Source organism: Acomys russatus, chromosome 7 (assembly GCF_903995435.1).
Source record: "Acomys russatus chromosome 7, mAcoRus1.1, whole genome shotgun sequence".
In the NCBI taxonomy this organism is placed as follows: domain Eukaryota; kingdom Metazoa; phylum Chordata; class Mammalia; order Rodentia; family Muridae; genus Acomys; species Acomys russatus.
This window is the reverse complement of record NC_067143.1, coordinates 68527987-68551801: the sequence shown is the minus strand read 5'-3', so window position 1 is coordinate 68551801 and position 23815 is coordinate 68527987. Positions and strand designations below refer to the sequence as shown.

Below are 23815 nucleotides of genomic sequence, written 5' to 3'. Positions count from 1 at the left end.
CTGTCTCAAAAAAAAAAAAAAAAAAAAAGGGAAAAAAATAAAAGCAAAACACAAAATATCAACAATAAAAACAAACACAATGTTTTGCTGACTTTAAAAATATCACTGAAAGTTGAGAGTGATGGCTCACTCCCATAATTCCAGCACCCAGGGAGGCAGAGACAGGTGGATCTCTGGGAGTTTGAGGCCAGCCTGGTATACAAAGTGAGTCTAATTATCCACTGTCCTCTCTGTGCCAGCCATCTGTGTGACACCATACATGCTTTCATATTTGATCGTCACAGAGCAGTCCTACAACTGGTCCTGATTGTCTCCATGTCACACAGGGGAAACTGAGTCTCAGGTGTAAGAGTCTCCACTGACAATAAAAGGCAGAACTCTGGTGCTGGGAGCAACCCAAAGCCAAAGTGTTTAATCACAACACACTTCTTCTAGATGTTGGAATCTTGGTTTAACAGTATAAGTCTCCTCTTATTAACCACTAAATATAAGATATATATTCTTCTGGATGAAGGACCACAGCCTCTAGAGTGGGTGGTGGCTGTTAGTATTACCGTTTCTATTTCTTTGCTATACAGATGAAGTCACAAAGAGGTTACGACAATTGCTCAAGGCCTCTAGCTGGGAAATGGAAGACCTAGTCCATCTGGGTATATTAGCTACTGTTCCCATTGCTGTCACAAAGCTCTTGACAAAAGCAACTTGAGGAAAGAAGGGTTGCTTTTGGCTCACAGCTACAGTGGGGCACACATCGTGGGAAGTCATGGCGGCAGAAGCCTGAGACACAAGAGTAAAGAGAAAACAAATGCTGGTACTTTGCTAGCCCTGGACCTTCCAACCACTCAGCCCACGGCATGGATACTCCCTCCAGAACTCCCTCCAGAAATGCCTAGAGTTTGTTTCCATGGTGATTCTAAACCCCACCAAATTACCCCATCATGAACCTTCCCTGGGCTTGTAGATTTTATAAGAGATTTCTGCATTCCTAAGTACAAAGAATGCTTAGCAAGGTGGGTGGGTGGGTGAAGCCTCAAGTGAGGTTGGAAGAGCTCATTTGCATAAACAAATTTAGGATATTAAATTTTAGGGCCAAACCATTAAAAAAAGGAAGTCATCTCTGACTGAACTTTGATCCCAACAGAACAGCATGGGACTGTAAGCACTTCCAGAGAAGGCTTGTCCCAGCCAGGCAGATTCTTGGAAATTTTAAAGGAAAAGAATGTGTGTGAAAGGTGATGTCATCCTAGCATCCCCACACACTGTTGAGTCTTAAAAGTAAAATTGATGGAAGGAAGACATGAAGTCATTAGATGTCTCTTAATCAAATTCTTATTTCTTTTGTGGACTAAAGTGAAGAACAAATTAACATTTGAGAAGGGGAGAGAGGAAAAAAATAAATACGATTAAACTGAAACAACGTCTTAGATTTAAAGATATTTCTTAATAAAGAGCCATAGCATTATCAAAACAATGACCTCATTTAGAATCACAACTGCGGCATGATCATTCGTCTTTTACAAGTAGAAGAAACGAAGCACAAAGATGACATCACCTACCCAAAGTCCCTCAGCGGGTTGATGGCACAACTACAAATCCATGCAACACTATGCATGGTAATTCACATGTTGTGAGTGTGTGTGCGCGCGTGCTGCCTGCAGCAAGGCTTCATCCAGGCCTTTTCACAAGTTATGCAGGTGCTTTCCTACTGAGTTATATCTCCAGCCCAAGAACATTCTTGAAACTACAGGGAAATCTTATCCGCAGGACTTGTAATACCATGAAGAAATTACCTGGCTCCCATGCCTTTCCCCAGGGTGCTGCGCCTTCCCTCTAGAGGAAGACCTGCTCCAAAGAGGCTGGAATTATACTCTGTGAAAGGACCATGCTCACAGGGCACCACACCGTCCTTCTTACCCCTGAGATCAAATCTCAGCTTCCGGAAGGTGTGCTTCCAAGAAATGTGTTTAATCGTGAGAGCACAGTAGCCCTGTTTCCTTTGTTGCTGTGGCTTCTAGGAAGCTCAGAGCTGCGTTTCTATTTATTGTGGGAACAAGAAGAGATCATTACCGACACTGTATATGGAAGGGCGTTGTTTTCTTTTGGACAGGAAGCTATATAACAGGTTGTACTTCCTCCTCTTGTCTGGGAGAAACCTCCTGCTGAAGAAGACGGCACATACCTTCTGTTACACAGTGCCTGCCTTCTGGGAATCCAGAGTGGAGCACCTGACTACAGCTCACCACTCCTCACTGAAATTCGACGAGAAAGCAGACTTAAGTGTCCTCACCACACACATTCGAAGGGCAGCTGTGGATGACACTGATGTGTTAGCTCTGTTGATTATGGCAAACATCACACATTTTTTTTTCCTTTTTCTTTTTTTCTTTTTCTGACAGGGTCACTCTACCTAGCCTTTGCTGTCTTGGAACTTACTATATACAGTCCAGGCTAGCCCTGAACTTATAGAGATCTGCCTGCCTCTGCCTACCAAGTGCTAGGATTAAAGGTGTGCACCACTACACCCGGCATATAACATGTCTTGACATTAATCACAACAGTTTGTGCACTTTGAACATACACCAATACATGCAATTTTCATCAATTAGATATTTTAAATACATCTTCAGCAGCTATAGGTCTTGTACTATTTTGCCAGATGCACTCAGTGGCTTTTATTCCCATAACCTTACATTTTTTTTTTCTTAAGTCAATTTCCACAATTGCCTAAAGCTACTGTGTACTTCTCCGACTACAAGTCACTGGAGTTTGGAATGAGCACTTAGGAAGCAGAGGGAAAACACTTCCTCTGACAGACTGTACAGTCCACACCTTCCCTTCTAAATACAAAGTGATAAATCCAGGTAAAGCTTATTTGTTCATATATAAAAATGCATATACCTTATGAGAAAGTTACCTGGTGTGTGTGTGTGTGTGTGTGTGTGTGTGTGTGTGTGTGTGTGTGTGTCTCCCATGCACAATAGATTTTAGTGTTATGAGAATAATTTATATGATTTTTGTTTTTGGTTTGTCTGGCCCCTCTTGGATTTCAAAATAGAATGTGGACATGGCAGCCTCTAAATGAGGCCAGTAGCTTTAGGAACAAACACCTGTATTAATGCACCTCAAACTGTTCTTTCTTTTTTTTCTTTAGAGTAGTATTTCTCAACATATGGTGTCTTGACCCCTTGGGGGGACGCATATCAGATATCCTGCATATCAGATATTTACATTAAGACCCATAACAGTGCAAAATTACAGTTATGAAATAGCATCAAAATATTGCTGGGGGTCATTATAACATGAGGAAGTGTACTAAAGGGTCACAGCATTAGGAAGGTTGAGAACCACTGCCTTATATAAAGCTTTTTAGGGACTGGGGAGACTACTCAGATGGAAAAATTTTGGCTATGCAAGCATGAGGACCTGAATTTGGTCCCCCAGAATCCACACCTAAAAAGCCAGGGCTGTAAATCAGCACTGGGAGACAGAGACAGGCAGATCCCTGGGGCTCCCTGGCTAGTCAGTCCAGCCTACTTGGCCAGTTTGAGCAAATGAGAGACCCCAGCTCCAAACCAAACCAGACCAAAACACAATATGAGATGGACAGAAGCTGAGGGATGACAGCTGAGTCTGCCCTATGCCTTTCACCTACATGTACACACTCTTGCATCTGTAAACACACAAGTGAATGGGCAAACACACACACATACACACACACACACACACACACACACACACACACACACACACACCCCGCTTTTAAAGCTGAGCATATCCAGAGACAGCTGCCCATCATCCTCACTGTTCTACCTGAGCATACCTAGAGGTATCTGGATCTTTAATTTTAAACTTTTGAACTCAAGTTTAAGGATGCCCCAAATAACCCACCTTCTTCCCTTCCTGAACTGTGCCTAACAGATGCTCAGGAATGCTCATGCCCTACAGTGCTTTTCCACAGGCAGATGCATAAGCTTGTTGAATAAAATCCCCATGCTTCCCTCATTCGAAGGGGGCACTGCTCTGGAAGTGACTCCCATGCTCTCCCCACCTGCTGCAAAAAATAAATCTTTCTCTGCCCTTTGATATTTTGGCTGTGTTTATTTTGGCCTTGTGATCACCACAACAGGAGCTCATTGGGTTTAGTGCAGGGTATCCACATGCAAAGAACATATGAAACCAATCACTGATGAAACACAACTAAAAACATGCTATTATTTAGGATGGGATTTTTGATCAAGCCTCAAGGTGGCTTCAGCTGAAATTCTGAAGACGCACATTTAAAAATAATGTATGCACCTGTCCTGCTGGAGAGAGACTGGAGAACTCCATACTGTTTCTATCTGGGAAGAGAGTGCTGTTTGGGACAGTAGCCTCTGACTCTGTAACCTGAGACCCAACTGGACATGAACAAGAGTCTACCCTGACAGCTGATGTCCCTCCCTGAGACTGGCTGTCTGCAACAGGCTGCTCCAAGAACATAAGTAGAGAAGTTTTAATTCAGAACATGGCTGTTCTGGCAAGAGATCACATGCAAAGACCTTCTAAGTCTATGTGATCCGGTTGGCAAGAGATCAACATCCAAAGACCTTCTAGGTCTGTGCAACTCAGCTAGAATACAAACACACCTTTAATCCAGGAGACATAGGCAAGCCGATCTGAGTTCAAGGCTAGCTTAGTATAGAGCAAGCTTCAGGTAAAGAAAAGTTTAGGTCAAGGTGTGGCAGTACACGTTCTTAATCCCAAACAGTGAAGGCAAAGACAGTTTGTAGAAGGGACCTCAGTTTGTAGAAGGGACCTCTCATGTTTGAAAGTCATGCCTAATTGAGTGGCAGAAAAAATGATGCATCAGAAAAAGATCTGACAGAACAGGATATACCTAACTCTCAAGAAAAGAGAGGAAAGGGAAGCTACTTAAGAGACAATGCAGAATCTATCTGGCACTATCTCAGAAAACTGGGAACAAGGCTTCCTCAAGACCCAGCTATTCCACTCCTTGGAACATACCCAGAAGATGCTCCAGCATACAACAAGAAACTTTGCTCAATCATGTTCATAGCAGCCTTATTCATAATAGCCAGAACATGGAAACAGCCTAAGTGTCCCTCAGTAGAAGAATGGATAAAGAAACTGTGGTACATTTACACTATGGAATACTACTCAGCTATTAGAAACAAGGAATTCCCAAAATTTGTGGACAAATGGATTGAACTAGAAATGATTATAATGAATGAGTTAACCCAGAAGCAGAAAGAGTCAAATGGTATATACTCACTTATATCTAGACACTAGCCCAAGGGGCATGTCCCATGAAAGTCTTCACTTCCCAGGAAAGTGAGAGAGAGGGGAAGACATCCCATTTGGACTCTAGGTGAGAGAAGCATGAGAGAATGGGGAAATAGATGAATCCAGAGGGTCCAAGAAACCTACAAGAAGAACATTATGACGAGCGGATGTGAGCCCAGGGGTCCTGCTCAAACTATGGCACCAGCCAAGGACAATACGTGCAGTAAACTTCGAACCCCTACCCAGATCTAGCCAATGGACAGGACATTCTCCACAGCTGAGTGGAGAGTGGGGTCTGACTCTGACACGAACTCTGGTGCCCCATATTTGATCACGATCACGTCCCCTGGATGGGGAGACCTGGTGACACTCAGAGGAAGGATAGCAGGCTACCAAGAAGAGACTTGATACTCTATGAGCATATACAGGGGGAGGAGGTCCCCCTCAGTCACAGTCATAGGGGAGGGGAGTAGGGGGAAGCGGGAGGGAGGGAAGAATGGGAGGATACAAAGGATGGGGTAACAATTGAGATGTAATGAATAAAATAATAAAAAATATTTTTAAAAAGAGAAAATGCAGAGAGAGAGAGAGAGAGAGAGAGAGAAGATGCAGTTTCACTTGGAGAGTTTTACAGAGAGAGGCTGAAGGCAGAATGAGCCAGAGAATGAGAAGGAGCCAGAAGATTAGAGTAAATTGCTGGAGTTAGTTTAAGACCAAGCAGAGCAATTCAGAGGCCAAGAGAAACACCAGATTGCGTAAGTCAGCTGGGCGAGGAGTTTGAGCCATAACAGCTGATTTGAACCAGCCAGCCCAGAGTTGAGTAAGAACAAGAAAAGGTAAACTTATAAGCAGTAAGTCTCAGGGGCTGAAAACACTTGAGGCCTAGGTTAGATTATTGTACAGACGCTAGAAGCTTCCAGGATGAAGCCTAGATTAGCAGGAGGAGGCAGTAAGCCTCTCCGACAACAATTGTAGTAGGTTAATATAAGTTCCTTTTACAAACACTCACAGTAAACGTATGCACAATGTAAACACCAGAATATGGTATGATAAGATAAAAACACCTTAGAGTGATATCTGTTTGTGGCATTTCTACACAGATAGAAATTTTAAAATGGAGCTGAAAACTATTGTCACCTACCATAACAATAGTAAATTTATTTATTTATTTTTTAGTAAATTTATTTTTTTATTAAAAAATAAAATAATTCATATTACATCTCAATTGCTATCCCATCCCGTGCATTCTCCCATTCCTCTCTCCCTCCCGCTTTTACCCCATTCCCCTTCCCTATGACTGTGACTGATGGGGACCTCCTCCCCTTGAATATGATGCTAGTGTATCAAGTCTCTTCTTGGTAGTCTGCTCTCCTTCCTCCAAGTGCCATCGGGCCTCCTCATCAAGGGGACATGGCCAAATATGGGGCACCAGAGTTCGTGTGAAAGTCAGTCCCCAGTCTCCACTTAACTGTGGAGAATGTCTTTTTCCTTGGCTAGGTCTGGGTAGGGGTTTGATGATGACTGCACATATTATCCTTGGTTGGTGCCATAGATCGAGCAGAACCCCTTGGCCCAGATCTGCCCATCATAGTGTTCTTCTTGTAGGTTTCTAGGACCCTCTGGATCCATCTATTTCCTTATCTCCTATATTTCTCTCACCTTAGGATGTCCTCATCGCTATCCCACTTTCCTGGTAAGTGAAGACTTTCATGAGACATGCCCCTCAGCCTAGGGTCCAGTTACAAGTGAGTATATACTATTTGAGTCTGACAATAGTAAATTTAAAGGACAATTTGCTTGTGCTTAACAAAGGATGCACAGGAGGTCTTCGAGGCATGACTACAGTGTCACCTTGGTTAGGGAAATCTTGTTTTCTGACCCTCCATGAAATGGTTCGCTTGGAGATACATGAAGGAAGCAAGCAGTTCTGGCTAACTCGGGGAGTACCAGGCTGCATGCTGCTCTGCTTCATTCAGCAACGTGCCAGGTGTCATGTTTAAGAATGTCTGGAAACTGTGGGCCTGGTGATAAAATGCAAGCGAGCAGCTCACAGGGCTGGGCTGTGGCTGAGTGGGAGAATGGCCCCTGCCTAGGATATGTGACAGAGAAGGGAGATTATGCATCAATCCTGGAGGAAGCGTTAGAATCTGAGAGAATGAAGGCTGATGGGGGCTTGCAGTTCACCACTGTTCACACATATTGAGAACGCATGCACATGTGTGCTCATACATATGGGGGCCAGAGGTCGACAGCAGCTGTCTTCCTCAATCACTCTCCACCTTAAGTTTTGAGACATGGTCTCTCACTGAACCTGGAACTCACTGATTGGCAACAGCTGGGCAGCAAGCCCCAGGCTTCTACCTCAGCCATCCCAGAGCTGGGGTGAGGTGTGTGTGCCACCTCACCCAACTTTTATGTGAATTCTGGAGATCAAATTAAGGCCCTCACGCTGCTTGGCAAGTGCTTTACCAAATGCGCCATCTCACTGGCCCCATGGACAAGTCCTTAGACCTTTCTGATCTCTATTTTTTTCTACTGTAACATGAAGTCCAAGAGCTTCATGCCTCAAATACATATATGTAGATCACTGGTTTCCATGACACTTTGGGCAACACAATGAATATAATAAAGACTGTCTCAGCTAGAATCTACAGAGTTTAAGGTCTGTCAGTCAAAAGATACAAACACCATGACACTCAAAAGCACACAGATATCTTGAGAATACTATTGCAACGGTGCAAAACATTCATGGGCACTGTATGCCAGGACCCATTCTAATGATCACCCATGGGGCTCTTTAACAGCTGTGCATAGCAGGTCCCTTATCACTGGTCCCATTCTGAATGAGGAAACTGAGGCCTAGTAAAGTCAACTAGGTCAGGGCCTCGTGCATAGAAGTGGTAGCTAGAATCCTGGGGCAGCTCTATCATTAATACTGTCCTGTTTCCCAACTGGCCATGGACCTGAGACATTCTTTAGACATTTTTATTTTATTTTATTTTTTCTCAAGGGCCATTACAGAGTTCAGCATAAAGCGCAGCCTAGCACTGCATCATATTAGAACTCTTTTTGAAGGCCCTGTCTTGCAAGAGGCAGAGCCTTGCAAGGTGACAAGGTGCAAACAGCAGGTAGCTGGGGCAGCAGATTCTGCTGTGCTCTCCTGCTGGCACTCAGTCCGCTCTATTCTTCCTGCTTCCTGACAAGACAAGACCATCAATCAAAGAGCAGCAAATCAACTCCAAAGAATACAGAGCAGCAGCAATAAATAGGTGTACTGTGCTTCCTGTGACCTTTAAACTGATTACAGCCCTGACCGAGTCCCAGTTCTGAAACGAACTGAAACGCCAGTTGGGCTAAAGAAAGGCCAGGGCTGAGCCAGCCCAACATGAGCAATGCTGAAGCTGCTTCCCTCCCTCACTTTCCTCCCTCTCTTCCTTCCTTCCTCCCTTCTCCCCTTCCTACCTTCCTTTCCTTTTTTCCTCTTCTTTCTTTATTGTGTACATGCTCCTGTGTGTGTGTGTGTGTGTGTGTGTGTGTGTGTGTGTATGCGTGTGTGTGCATTACATATGTTCCTGTGGACGTGTACACATATGTGCTCATACATGTAGAGGCCAGATATAAATGTTGGGTACCTTCCTCTGCCACTTTTTCACCTTATTTATTGAGACAAAATCTGTCACTGACTCTGAAGTTCACCAGTTCGGCTGGACTGTCCCAGCGACAAGCTGCAGAGCCCCTGCTGTCCCTGCCTGGCAGCACTGGGCTTGCAGCCTCACACTGATGCTTCTGGCTCTCACTTGAGTTCTGGGACTCCAACTCAGGTCCCCACGCTTGTGCAGTGAGCACCTCACTAACTGAGCCTCCTCTCCAGTGCCCCACCCTCTGTCCTTTTTTTTTTTTTTTTTTTAAACTTTAACTTACTATTTATCCACAGTAGGAAAAACGGAAAAGCAATTGCCAAAACAATTTCTGGAAGGGAACCAGAAATCCCACCATGATTAATATGCTGATATTCACTCTGCTATGTTCTTTTTCCAATACAAAAATACAAGCATAGACAAACAAGGGGCTCTAGTAACACAAAGTACAGGTCCCTGCCACCTGCAGGCTGGAGAGGAGTGTGGGGCTGCATGCATGTGTGTTAACATGCTCACACTTGTGGCGAGGCCAGAGGGTGCATATGTATCTGGTAACATGCTCACAATGTGTGGTGGGGTCAGGGGGTGTATATATGTGTGAGTAACACACCCACACATGTGATGAGGTGGATCAGAAGTTTGAGAGCTTGAGAGCTCACATCTGAAGCCAGAGGCAGGAGGACACCAGTGTTCTGTGCATAGAGGCAGTTAATTTAACCTCCCTCACTCACCCTTTACCCTATTCAGTCCACAGCATCAGAGAGGGCATCCATTTCTTCAGCCCACCAGTTCAAACTCACATCCAATTTCTAGAAACACCCTCTCAGCTTATACCAGAGACAGCATTCATCTGAGCATGCCCCCAGGCCCAGCCAAACTGATAGGGAAATGACCCACTGAGGTGCAGACACACACCGAGAGCTGGGGACAGTAAATAACTGTGTCATTAACACAGTTCCCAAAACACATGTTGTTCTTTGAGTCTCATACTAAAAAATAAAAGCCCTCAAATACAGATGACACAGAAGTTATCCTCAAGGAAGGGAAACTGCCATATGATTCACATCCTGTGGACTCTGTAGCTGCCAAGCAAGGGACACACACTCACACAGAGGCACACATGGGTACGCATGCATGCGCACACAGACATAGACATACACAGACAAGCTCTGTGGGCGTCTCAGTTTCCTTCTTGAGCTCAGGTGGAGGATCGGGTTTTGCTAAATAACGTGGGGGACGGAGGCTGCCACTCACGTTTCTGCTCCTGCTTGGCCCAGAAGACCTTCACGCGCTGGCGAATGTGCTTGTCCTCACGCAGCTTCTTCTGCCACTGCCGCAGCTCCTGGATCTCAGGGATGCAGCGAACCTGGAAAGTGCCACACAGCTTATCTTAGCCCTTTCTCCACACTCCCACATGTTCCTTACCAAGCATCCCTGGAAAAGCCTTGGGAACCAGCTGGATGTACTGCAACTTTGTAGCATTCCCTCTTGTAGCTCTGGAGCGCAGATCCAGGGCCTCATGCCCGCAGGTGAATGCTCTGCCACTGAGCTACGCCCCAGCCCTGGTCTGAAGTATTTCTGAGTCTCAGAAAACACTGTTCTCATTATCTGTACTCCAACACTCGCTTCATACTTGAGCATCAATGAGACTGTGAGGATTTGCCGTACTAATGGTACGCTGAGAGCGTTCTAGATTTGTGCCGTCCCATAGAGATATAACATGTAATTCTAAGTTTTCTCTATCTTGTTTGAAACAAAAAAGCAGGTGAGACTACTTTAGATAATGTATCTTATTTCACCTAAATAATTAATTAGTATCATTGAAATCCATTAATTAATATCTACTCATTAATATCCAAAATCTTGTCATTTCAACATGTGATTAATATAAAAATTATTGATGATAGGCAAACATGGTGGTAAAAGCCTATAATCCCAGCCCTCTGGGAGGTTGAAGCAGAAGACTGTGAAGTCAAGACCAGATGAGCAGCAAGACTCTCCCAGCTCCATTTCACAGGCCTCAACTAAGTGTCTGCTTCCTTCTGTATCTGTACTGCTTAAATGTTCTACTATTGAGCTGTAACCAGCAAAGCCCCGGCTCCACCAAGCACCTGACTAACCAGAAGTGGTGGTAGATTCCCAGAATCCCCGCACTCAAAAGGTAGAGGCAAGAGGATCAGAAATTCAAGATCATCTTCCTGCCACACAGAGAATTTGAGTCCAGTATGGGTCCTAAGAGACCCTGTCACTCACTCTGTCAAGGCACGAATGATTGGGCCCATTCTAAAGATGAGAGAACTAAGCTAAAGAGATAGCAGACGGTATTACCAGGGAAGGGTGCCAGTGCAGAGGTGTGCAGGTGCGATGCAATGCTCTGTGAGCCGGTGACTCTTAAGCACAGCCCCTTACCCCCTTCTCATCCAGAGATATCCTTCCATCACCCTTCTTACTGGAGAGAGTGCTTGGTGGAAATCTAACTCCAAGCCTAAGTGGGTAACTATGTGTCAAGTTGATTCTAAAAGAGAAGTTAAAGTTGCTGAAGAACAATAGGCGGGAAACCAGCACAACGGTCAAGGAAGTTGCCATGGAAACCTTTACACAGCGCTTGGGATTAACTATTAAGGGTGACCACTTTGTGGGCTCCCTTTCACAATCAGCTCTACTCATTAAAATGAAGCCATAGATTTATCCTCTGGGGAAGAGGTCCCTGTGCTGGAATTAGCATGTGGGGCCAGGGAAGCCATACACCAGATGCCAAGGGCAGTGGTCTCCCAAATAGTGGCCACACCCATCTTTCCAGGACTCCTGGATGCCCAAGGGGCAGTCTGCTTGTTTTTCTTGTCTTCTCGGACCCATAGCTTTGACTTGCTGGGTCACTGGACAGGAACAGGTGGGATGAGGCAGGAGCAGGGCTATCAGGAGCTGTGGTGGAGACCATTGGTATAGGCAGGACCCAGTGCATACAGGAAATAGGTAAAGGCAACTCAGGAAGAGGTCATGGAGACAGCGTGACTGGTCCGAAGGGGAGCTGCTCCCCAATCCTGCAGATAGCGCCATCCTGTGGAGGTCACCTAGCTAGAGGTCCACCTGCTTCCTTGAGCTACCATTGTTGGATCTTAAGACTTCCCCTCCCAGTCACTGAGCTTCCTACTGGGGTCACAGCAATTGTCACTAAAGCCACCCACACATCTGCCTCCCCTAGGACATAAACAGTCCATGAAAGAACTTGGTTGAGTCATGTTTGGTCATCAGACCCCTCTCAGCCCTAGAGCTCCCCTTCTTTTCTGCCTCCTGTTTCAGTGCAAGGCCCACTGCTTGTCATCTCTTGGTAGTTTTACTTAGGAGAGGTGAGTTGCCATTGTCTCTTTTGGAAATGTCTGCAAGTTACCAGTAGCCCTGATGGCTGTCTTTTTACTTCGTTGTGGTAAAATGTAAACACCATCTTTTGACTATCTAAAGCATACTGCAGTGGTGCTAAGTACATTCAGAACATTGTGCAACCAACTCCACTCATCCACATCCAGAACCTTATCACCTCAAAAGAAAATTCTGTACCCATTAATCAGTACCTCCTCAGTCTCTCTTCTCTTTTCCCCACCCCCAGCCACTAATCTACTTTAGACTCCAGAGTGTCTGTGCATTTCCCTATTCGGGATATTTTACATAAATGCAATCATTTGCCCGTGGGCTATTAATGTCTGGATTCTTTCACTCATGCAGGGCTTCATGATTTATCCCAATTCCCTGCTGCATAGCATCATCCCATTGCATAGCTATACTACAGTACGATTTGTCCCTTCATGGACACTGGAGTTATTGTCACCTTTTACTATTGTGACTAGAGGTCTGTGAACACCTGCCACACCAACTTTTTGCTTAAATATCCATTTCCCTATAGTTGTTTGACTATGTCACAAAGAGAAACACCTGTTTACCCACCCACCTAACTGCATTCATCTGTAGGGCTCTGCAGGGGGCATAGTATAGTCTCCTCTGTTGGGCCAGAGACCTTTTTCCTTGACTTGCTTCATTTTGTCCTGGGTGCCATTCACCTTGGCAGAATGCAGCAGCAGTAGCAGCAGCCTTGTTGCTAAGGCTCGCATTGCCAGGTGACCCTGGAGCACTAGAGATGGCTTTTGTGAGCTGGGGCAGCAAGCACCCATTGAGCTGGGCTAATCCCCCTAACCATTGTCACAGGTAGGAAAGCGCTTCAGCAGCAGGAGTTGTGCCCATCAGCAAATGCCAGCACACAGCATAGTGTTAACACGCAGCAGTTTCCCTTTCCGTGGCTTCTCACCGCTGGGTTTTTGAAGCACCTGTGGAGAGTCAGCTTGCTCCTCCAGTGTACATAGGAATATGAGTGCTGTTATGGCCTTGACTTTGGTGCGCAGATCAAACAAAACAGAAGCGTCTTGATGCAGCTGCCAATTTTTATTTTTTGTGATTTATGTATTTATAGTTACTTATTTTGCCTTGCTAGGGATCAAACCCAGGGCTTTGCACATGCTGGACAAGTCCTCTACCACTGAACTGCATGCTGAGTCTAGCTGTCGGTTTTTCCAAATACACCTGAAATTATATAATTCTTCCAGTTATGTATGACTCTGATGAAAGGCAACTCAGAGAAAGCATATTAGTTTAGAAAACCAGCTCAGGGCTGTGGAGATGGCTCTGTGGGTAAAATACTTGCCAAGCAAGCATGAGGAATCTCTAGCACCAAGGAAAGGTGTGTCTGCATGGTAACGCACACCTATAACTCCAGTGCTCCTCCACGCTGGGAGAGAGCCACAGCAGGGTCCTTGGAAGCTGCATACCAGCAAATGACAAAGGGCTCTGTTTCAAACATTGTGGAAAGCAAGTGGTTACACCAGAAGTTGTCCTCTGAAGGAGGGGGAGGGGAAGGAAGGGAAAGGGGAAGGAGACTCTAACCCTGACGGCCTGAGACTGAGTCTCTGCTCTGCACAACCTTGAGTGAATTGCTTATGCCCTTGGAGCCTCAATTTCCTAATCTGTTAAAATGGAGTTGGCATAAAAGCAACACCTAAAATGCTAATAAGACCATGTCAATATAATCTCCCTTTGTGTTAATATTTCTTAAAATCAACTAGTAAAGATAAGAGTGGATTCATCTATGATGGTGAATCCTCCAGTTTTCTTGGCTGCTCGAAACCAAGTGGCAGGGGAGCCAATGATTCACTCAAAAGCGTAGTCTTGTCCCAGAGTGTACAGAGCGCCAAGCACATAAATGATTCCGTCATTTCATAACTCTGGGCTCTGGCCAGCTAGTACAGAGGTTCTGGGGTTGTGTGGGGTGGGGGAGAAAGCAGCGGCTGATGGGCCTCTGCAGTCGCCCTTCATAATTTCTACTTCCCAACTGCTCTGAGCTCACTTGTTTTCCCTGCTTCTTGGCAAAACAGACAATCACATAGCAACAGCTGCCCTGGCTTATTCCCTAGAGCTCTCCTAATCGCCTTGAAGGAAAGTGCTCAGTCCACTGCAGTTACTGGAGGGACACTGGAGAAGCAATGGAATGGACGGGCCCTTCAGTGATACTCACAAGTGCCAGCCCTGGAGTTGGCATGTAATGTCTCCCAGAAGGTTCTTATGATGTCTTAGCCATGGCCTGACATTCTAATGACTTTAGAAAGGGGTAGGGGTGGGAGGTGATGTTTGCAAAACTCCTTCCCACTACCTAATAAAAGTGCCAGAGCTTGTAACTATCAAGTTCCACTTTCTCTCTGTAAGGAAGCTTGGTGAGTTCTTTTCAGATCTTTGGCAAAACCAAACCAAATCAGAGCAAAGCTAGCTTCTCCTCCTAGAATTCGCTAGTGTTTCCTTTTGTTTCGAGGAGCTGTGTGTCTAGGGCCAGGCACAGTTACTGACATCCACCTGCACCCCAGAATTCCTTGGGTTTGCTTGGTCTAGAGCCCTGCTCTGGAGCAGCACTGTCCACAAGTGGGGGTTGGCACATCTGAGAACAACCAGCTTAGCCAGTGGGTGTGAACGGCATGTTAAAAATCTAACGAGGGAGGGGGAGATGGCTCACTTGGTAAAGCACCAACAGTGCAAGAGTGATGACCTGCACTTGGCTCCCCGCCTCATATAGTCAGGTGTGGTGGTGCATGCCTGTACCTCCAGCTCTGGAAGGCAGTTGGGCTGAACAGAAATGGTTCCCTGGAGCATCTAGGCAGCCAGTCTAGACAACCACAACCGGGGAGGCTCAGTCTCAGTGGGAGACCTTGTCTTAAAAACTAAGGCGATTTCTTGAATCAAGGCCTGGTACTTTTCTATAGGCTAGAGAAGAGTCTGGCTGATTCTTGACATGTATATACTGAATCAACACTATCAGATGTCGTGATCTTTCACTGTAACAAAAAATCCTATGCTTAAAAAATATAACATGGACAGCAATGAAGGAAGAGGCTCAACACTGACCTATGGCCTTCACATGCACAAACACACACACACACACACACACACACACACTCACACGCACATGTGTACACACACAAACACACACTACACATACATGTACACACAAAAAAATCTAATGACTAGAAAATAACATTCCTTTAATCCTAAGGGCATCTTTATCTCTCTGTGTTTAACTTTTCAGTCTACTTTATCGACCACTCATAATGGTAGATCACCTTTCTAAAAATTAACTAATTTATTTATTTTAGTTTAGTTTTTGTTTGTTTGTTTGTTTCTGGAGCAAACCACTTTATTCAGCACTAGGAATCCAGCCCATGTGGGAGTCAAGTTGGAAGCAGTCGCTCCACCTAAGGCCAGGGGTTTCTGAGGACAGAGTACCGTTACCCAAAAACCTAAAGCGGTCTGTCTTTGGTCCCTGCCCTGTGTTGTCCACTCTTCTATGTTTGTTTCTTAAGCTCGTTATCTACACACACAACGCTGTAGGCAAGCACACTAGTGCTACAAGTTTGTGAAATTCACCTCTTGGAAAAAAATATGAGGTGAGAGCCAAAAATAGAGAAGGGAAGCACCAGGTGGCCTGGTGATGCCATCCCTGCCACTCTTCTGAAGGAAAGAAGGTCCTTTCCATGAGATGTGGTAAATGTAGGGAGCACTTTGGGGGTGTTAGTGACACCCAAGGGGCACAATCTGGGAGGAAGGGAGGCCAGGGGAGCAAAGCAGAAGATGGCTCCAGGATCTGGCACAGCGAGGCCCAAAGGGAGGGAAGCAGCCCTCTGGAGGGTGAAGAATGCTTCATTTTGTTCCCCCAAGAGTTGGGTCCCAGACATACCCCAGGGCTTCCTGTACCCCTATTCCCTAGCACTAACACTGGCTGGTGTAACTGGTATGCCCCAGAATCTTGCTGAGGGATGACTGGTGAGCCAACCCTGTCATGGGTACCAAAGAGGAAGATGCAAGGTTTGGTGCCTGGATCCTAGAGAGGTCACCCGTTTTGGATTAGTGTTTATATGATATCTCTTCTCAATGCTTTGTTTTCAACCACCTTGATCACTTTGTATTTTCTGGACCTCTAGCATGGAGGCTGTCCTCTTGTGACCCCATCTGGAGACTATGGGACAAGCCATCCTGTGTACACTTATTGTGGTTCTCTTCCTGATTTTTGAAGGAGGGATAAACATGTTTTTTTGTTTAGATCACAAGTGGGAGGATGAGAAAAAGACTTGTGAGAGAGCAGGTGATGTTTATCTCCTTAGAAGTTGAACCACCGTGTGGGGGAGATTGGTTGTTAACCAGCTGAAAAACATCCTTGAACAAATTCTGGGAGGAGGTATGCAAATGAGCCAAAAACAAGAAGCGGGGCCTTTGGAGACTGGGAATAGTTCTGGCTGTTCATCACTCCACTTCCAGACGCTCCTAGAGAGAACTGCTCGAGGGAAGGCTTCAGGGCTCTGGGCTCCAGCTGAGGTTCTGAGTTCTGGTTGCTCCAGGTTCCAGCAGAAGAAATCCTGCTGATTATGCCAGGAGAATCGTTCCTTGGGACTGATATCCTTACGGTTTCATTATTGTGTTCTTTAATCTTCTTTTCCTATTCTTTAGGTTAGTCGGGTTATAAGTGAGGTACACTTGGTTAATAAGTTTGTAATAAAATATAATTATTAAGAAAATTGAGCCTACAGATTTTATTTTGAATTTTCCATGATTTTATATGTACCTCTCCTTTTCTGATTTCTAGAGCACCCAGGTTCTTCCTACTTACTTGCTTGTTACTTCACATTCTATTCTTTATTTTATATGGTTGGTTGGGGTTTGGTTTGAGTTTCTTTTTGTTGTTGTTGTATCAGAGTGTCTTGCTTATGCAGCTCAGACTGGCATCACACTTAATATCCTCCTGCCTCAGCCTCAGCCTCCCACATGTTGGGACTACAAGTGTGCAATACTACGTTAATGGCACATGCCTTCAACCCTAGCATTTGGGAAGCTGAGGCAGGAAAATCCTAAATATGAAGAAACCAGCCTGGGTCATGCAGTAAGTTTTAGGTCACTCTGAACAGCAACAAACCCTTCTCCCACCCCTGCCCCATTTTTTTTTTTCTGAGACAGGAATTTAACTTACTATGTAGACCAGCTTCCCTTGAACTCACATAGACGCACCTGTCTCTTCTCCCAAGAGCTGAGATTAAAGGCATGCATCACTGCATCCAGGCTTGAAAATTTGCCTTTAAGGAAAGTCGCTGTAATGTAATAAATAAATTAAAAGTAAAACTTATCATGAATCTCTCCTCCCACATGATGCAGGACTTGAAACAGTTTTAATTCTAATCTCCTTGTTCTTGTCTGTCATGTCACCACCTGGCACTTTGGTGTGCTGTTCTTCCTCAGGGGCTAATGCCTGTGTACATCTCATTCCATGTGGTTTCCCTGCACCTCCTCCTTTGTGGGTTCATTTCCCTCTATTTAAACTCATCTCTCAGGAGTTCTTTCAGGAGGGGCGTTTGGGAAAGGCATATTTATAGCTCTTGAGTGATGGGTGAGTGGGTACGTAATTCTAGGTTCCATGTTTTACCCCCTGATCGGCAGACACTACACTTCACTGTCTAGGGCATTTACTACGGCTGATGAGAGGTCTATAATCACTCTCTGGCTCTCTCTTTGTAGACAATATGCTGCAAGATGGCTTTGAGGATTGTGTGTCCCATGGCTGCACCTTGGAACATTTCAGATGGCTTCATCTTTACCCGTCTCATTCAAGATTCGTGTCTTTCAGTGTCCTCCAGCACCTGGCGTCTCCACTCTGCCTCCCACTGCCCACTCTGGTTCCTACCGCCTTGTTTTGCTGTTTCTTGGCTGCTTTTCCTCCTGCCCACTCAGCTTCATTCTCTCTCTCAGAGCTGACGCTCAGTAACTGCTCCTCCAGCTGTGTCTGCGGCTGCTTAGCACAGATCAGATGTGATCCATGGGTCAGCAGCCTCTGGACCATCCAAGAATTTGCAAATTCAAGGGCTCCATGCAAGCCTGTGAAATCAGCACACCACAGAGGGTGGGCCCAGGAAGCTGGGTTTTAACAGACTCTCTGTTAATGCTGATGGACACTGAAACTTGAAGGACATTGCCAGTTTTGTTTTGTTTTCTGTGTCTGTGTGTTTGTCTTTTAAATATTTTTCCCCGCTTGTTTGTGCAGTGCTGGGGTTGGACCTATGGCCTCACGCTTACTAGGCACACCACTGAGCCTTCTTTGGCCATTCACTCAAGTCTTTTTCATTTGTGATCATTGCACTTAGGTCTTTTTCAAATCTGAATTTCCCCTTTTTTCATACTGACTTGTTCTTCCAGTATGGTCTATATTTTGCTTTAGTGAATCTATATAATTATTGTTAGCATACTTACTTCACAAACTCAAATTGCTATGTTTGAGGGCATGAATGCTCCAGTTGGTGCTAGTTGCTGACTCCCTTCTTCCTTGTTGGTTCATTTTTTTAAATTAGGAATTTGTAAACTTTTGAGGGACTTGGTTCCAACTCCAAGCTTGTCCACATCTGACTGAGGTCATGCCTATAACTAGTAAACTTTTTGTTGGAATGAACAAAATTGTAAATATTGTTGGTTTTGTAGGCCACGAAGTCTCTTTCAAACCAACTCAATGTTGCCATTAAAATATAAAATATAAAAGCAACTACATGGCAACTGTGGCCATGTTCCAATACACTTTTATTTGTAACACACACACACACACACACACACACACACACACACACACACGGAAAAAGGGGGGAATCCTTTATTTGTAGCTGGGTTGGATGGCACAAGCCTATAATCCCAGCTACTGCAGAAACTAAAGAAGGAGGATCACAAGTTCAAGGCCAGTGTGGACAACTTATTAAGACTTTGACTCAAAATGAAAAGGTAAAAGAGGCCATTGGGACTGTTGCTCAAGAGTAGAGTGCTTGCTTTGTATGCATGAGGCCACAGGCCCAATCCCAAACACTGCAAAAAGAACCTTTATGTAATAAAGAATGAAACCCAAGTCATGGGCAGTGGCTGGATACTGTCCTTCGGGTGCAGCTTGCCAGCCTCTGCCTCGACCCCTGTGTGGGCACGACAGCTCCCGCCCGGCTTCTGCTGCCGCCTCTTCCAGCTTTCTCTAACACTATTAATTTGAGACGTTTTTCCAAACTCAACAAATGACGCCGATGTCACTTGGGTTCTGTTGAAATAGACCCCACCTAGGGGTTCTAACACGTGCCAGTGAGGTAGAACAGGACCTGCAGAACTGCTCCAATAGGCTAAAGTCTGGGCTACCCTGCTCCCCTGAAAGAGAACGCTAGGAATGAACTAATGTCACAAGCCCTGCCACGGACATGCGTGCTGCTTGGCTGTTTCAGTTCCTACACAGAAGCTGTGCTGATCATTGCAAATCCTTCCAATGTGAGTCAGGCAAGCCTCCTGGGCTGTTAGCCTGTGGTCAGGAAGGCAGGATCTGGCTGACTCACGAGCACCAGCTGCCTTTCCTGAGGTAGTCTTTGCAATGCCCGGATCTGAGGAAGCCTTCTCCCAGGAAGTCCCCCCACCCTGCCAGGGGGGGCGGGGGAGGGCACAGAACATACTTGAAAGAACTGGAATTTCCCCCACATCTCAGGGATGACAGTTCAGATAGAGTTCATCCAACTTCTCTTGATAACTAAGTGTCCAGATGATTAGGAATGAATCTGATGCAAAAGGCATTTAAGGTATTTGCTGAGCCGCTCAGTGATTTACAGGGTCAATTACAGCACAGGGTGCTGTGCCAGGGGCCCTGCCACTCACCACGCTGAGCTCTGCTCTCCAGTCAGTGCTTAGGGGACGGTTGTGGGGTGTTTCTCACAAGGGACCTAGGAGCACTATTTTAGGAGCTATATGTTTCCTACTAATTCTCAGAAGCAATCTATGAGGTAGGCAGTATTGACACCCCCTTTTCAAAGAAGAAACTGGGCCTTAGACAGGCAAATAATGCCCCTAAATCTGTATTATTATAGCCCAGAATTTGAACCCAAGCAGCAATGAAACCCTACCAATGCTCAAGTGATGTCCTTCTATTCCCAACTGAAGCGATGCTTCAGGGTTGTTCTAATGTACAGTGATGTTTGAAAGCCGGTCACTCCTCTGTCAGGGGCTCTCAACGGTGTTCTCCAGACTGTCGGCACTCCTGGACCCCAAGAACCTGTTTGAAATGAAAGTTCTCAGGACCCACCCACCCTCCTAACTCTGGGAGAGGGGCCTATCAACTGCAGGGTCCTGACACAGGCTAAAGATGGGAAAGTCCTGCATAGCCCTGGCGTGGTGATATAGGTCCAGCTAACCCCCAGCACTTGGTAGCTGCAGAGTGAGGATTGTGGGTTTGAGCACAGCCTGGCTACACAATGAGACACTGTCTATAGATAGATAGATAAATAGACAGATATCAAGAGCGAGGGATATAGCTCAGGAGTAGAGCACTTGCCCAGCATGCCTGAGGCTCTGGATTTCATCCCTAATACAGGAGGAAGGGGGAGAAAAAGAAGGAAAGCCACTGCACAGTGCCCTGGTGAGTCACCTGGATGCTTGTCTTAAAAAAACAAACAAGGTGGTGCACACCTTTAATCACAGCACTCGGGAGGCAGAGGCAGGTGGATCGCTGTGAGTTCAAGGACAGCCTGGTCTACAAAGTGAGTCCAGAGCAGCCAAGGCTACACAGAGAAACCCTGTCTCAAAAAAAGCAAGACAAAAACCCAACAACAAAAACCACCATCACTCTTATCATTAAATGATGGACTCGAGAGTTGGAGGTGCAGCTCAGTTGGAGCACTCAGCACAAACAAAGTGCTGGGGTTGAACCCCAGCTCCATATAAACCAGGTGTAGTGTTATATTGTAATCCAAACTCAGAAGGTAGAGGCAGGAGGGTCAAGAAGTTCAAGACACCACACACACACACACACACACACACACACACACACACACACACACACACACGTGTGCCTCTCTCCTGCCTTAGAATCTAAGTCAACCTCAAGACTTGATCTGACCAACAGTATTGCTTTGTAGATTCCACAATCTAGGTCTCAAGAAAGCTTGAAGCTTCTGGATTTGACTCCTCATGTTATTCCTACATTTAAGGAGACTTTTCTTACCCACAACACAGTGGAAAGCCACATGGAAAAGAAATGCCAACCGCCAGTGCCACATGGCAGACGTGAAAATGAGCAGCTTGGGCCTCTCCTCTGTGCCTAGCCACCTGCTGATCTGGGCGCACAGGGAGCCTTCAGGGGAGCCCCCAGCTCATACACAGAAACATGAAGAGTAAACAAGTACTATGGATTTATTTCTTTAAACATTATTATTGTTGTTATACTGCTCTGTGTGCGTGTATGTGTGCAGCAGTGCGTTGTGGAGGTCAGGGGGCATTGTGGAGGTCAGGGGGCATTGTGGAGGTCAGGGGCATTGTGGAGGTCAGGGGGCATTGTGGAGGTCAGGGGGCATTGTGGAGGTCAGGGGGCATTGTGGAGGTCAGGGGGCATTGTGGAGGTCAGGGGGCATTGTGGAGGTCAGGGGGCATTGTGGAGGTCAGGGGGCATTGTGGAGGTCAGAGGGCAGTTCTGTGGAGTCAGTTCTCGCCTTTGACCTTTCAGGTGAATGCTCCTACACACTGTAAGAGTCTATCCCAAGTGCTACAGATTTAAGCAATCAAGTACTCTCATGGGTTGTTGTTCACCCAAAGGGACTCAACCACAGCAGTGAAACTGACCCGTGAACTGTTACCTTTAAAGAGAAGCAGAGAAGGGCGGCTACTAGGCTGCCAAACACACAAACAAGCTTCTGGGCTCTCCTTGCCAAGCTCTCCCATACAGACCCATCACAAGCACCTCCACTAGTTTATGCTCTGCTGTCCCCATACAAGGGTATTCAACCTTCTGACACCAGAAAGTGACATTGAGGTTTATAATGTGATGCATTGCATTCACAGCTATATGGACACACACAGGCCTCAGTCGGCAAGCTAGGCATACCTGAAAGCTAAAAGGCCTTTACCATTTGCTTGTTGTTTGTTTTAAGACAGGCTAGACTCTAGCTCCTGATACTCCTGCCTAAGACTCCTGAGTTATAGGTTTGCACTGCCACAAACAGCTAAAAAGTAAAAGGAATTTTGAAACATGTTCTCATGTAGCCTGGGTTGGCCTTGAACTCACTAGTGTAGCCTGGGTGGCCTTAAACATCTTATCTTCACCTCTCAAATGTTGGGATTACAGATATATGCCATCAAGTCCTTGTTTTATCTGGTTCAGAGGATTGAACTCTGGACATCATACATGCTAGGTGAGCACTCTACCAACTGTGCTGCACCTCTAGCTCTTGAAGCAAGTCTTGATAACTTTGAACAAGGGGTGTTTCATGTTACACTCTGCCTGGTAGATGCTCTAGCCAGTCCTAGTCTTAAGTGTTTTTCTTGTTTCTTTTGCACCTCAACCCTAGGAACTAACATTCAATATTGTTAGCCACGCTTTGTAGATGAGGAAAGTGAGGCTCCTAGAAATTCAATGCTAATTCAAGGCCACATGGCAAAGGAGGTAGGATGGCATTAGGCTTATAAAGCCCAAATGTCAACATCAACCAACTACACTAATGGCAATGCTGATCCACTGCCCTGATGACAACATCAATCAACTGCACTGATGACGTTGATTACAGAACTGATGATGTCAACCAACTGCACTGGTGACAACACCAACCCTCTACACTGATGGCAACATCAACTTACTGCACTGACGACAATGTTAACCTACTGCACTGACGGCAATGTTGCCCCACTGCACTGACGGCGACGTTGCCCCACTGCACTGATGGCGATGTTGCCCCACTGCACTGACGGCGACGTTGCCCCACTGCACTGATGGCGATGTTGCCCCACTGCACTGACGGCGATGTTGCCCACTGCACTGATGGCGATGTTGCCCCACTGCACTGACGGCGACGTTGCCCCACTGCACTTATGGCAATGTTGCCCACTGCACTGATGGCAATGTTGCCCCACTGCACTGATGGCAATGTTGCCCACTGCACTGACGGCGACGTTGCCCCACTGCACTGATGGCAATGTTGCCCACTGCACTGATGGCAATGTTGCCCACTGCACTGATGGTGATGCTGCTCTGCTTTGACTCATGAAAATCCTAGGTTACTTGGTAGTCGTCTCATACTGGAGTATGTACTACTAGGTAAAAAGACTGAAAGGAGTTGCTTAGGACCTGGCATGGATAACAAGCATTTGGGCTACTTGTACCTGAAAATGTACTTGTAGCTGAATTTAAGTAACTACAGAAATGGGTAAGGGAAGAGGGAAGGGAGGCCTAGCCTGATGCCTGATGCCTGATACCAGCGCAGCCCAAGGGCCCTGTTTATAGTACTGCAGCCTATTTCAGCCTGCCGAGTGGCCAGACATTGCCCCAAGAA

The 23815-nt window shown here is 45.9% G+C and overlaps 1 protein-coding gene across 4 annotated transcripts in view; it reads right to left on the bottom strand.

The window, feature by feature from the left end:
* Positions 1-23815, bottom strand: part of Iqck (IQ motif containing K) — a 124009-nt gene that overhangs the window by 21448 nt on the left and 78746 nt on the right. For 2 of the 4 annotated variants that reach the window (XM_051149297.1, XM_051149300.1), the window contains 2 exons: positions 10176-10287; positions 8303-8475 (listed from right to left, as the gene is read on the bottom strand). In XM_051149297.1, the coding sequence (XP_051005254.1) occupies positions 8336-8475; positions 10176-10287 (252 nt within the window). In that variant the 3' untranslated portion in view covers positions 8303-8335. Of the gene's footprint in view, positions 1-8302; positions 8480-10175; positions 10288-23815 lie in introns of those variants that run through there. The other 2 variants (XM_051149299.1, XM_051149298.1) reach the window with 2 other exon arrangements.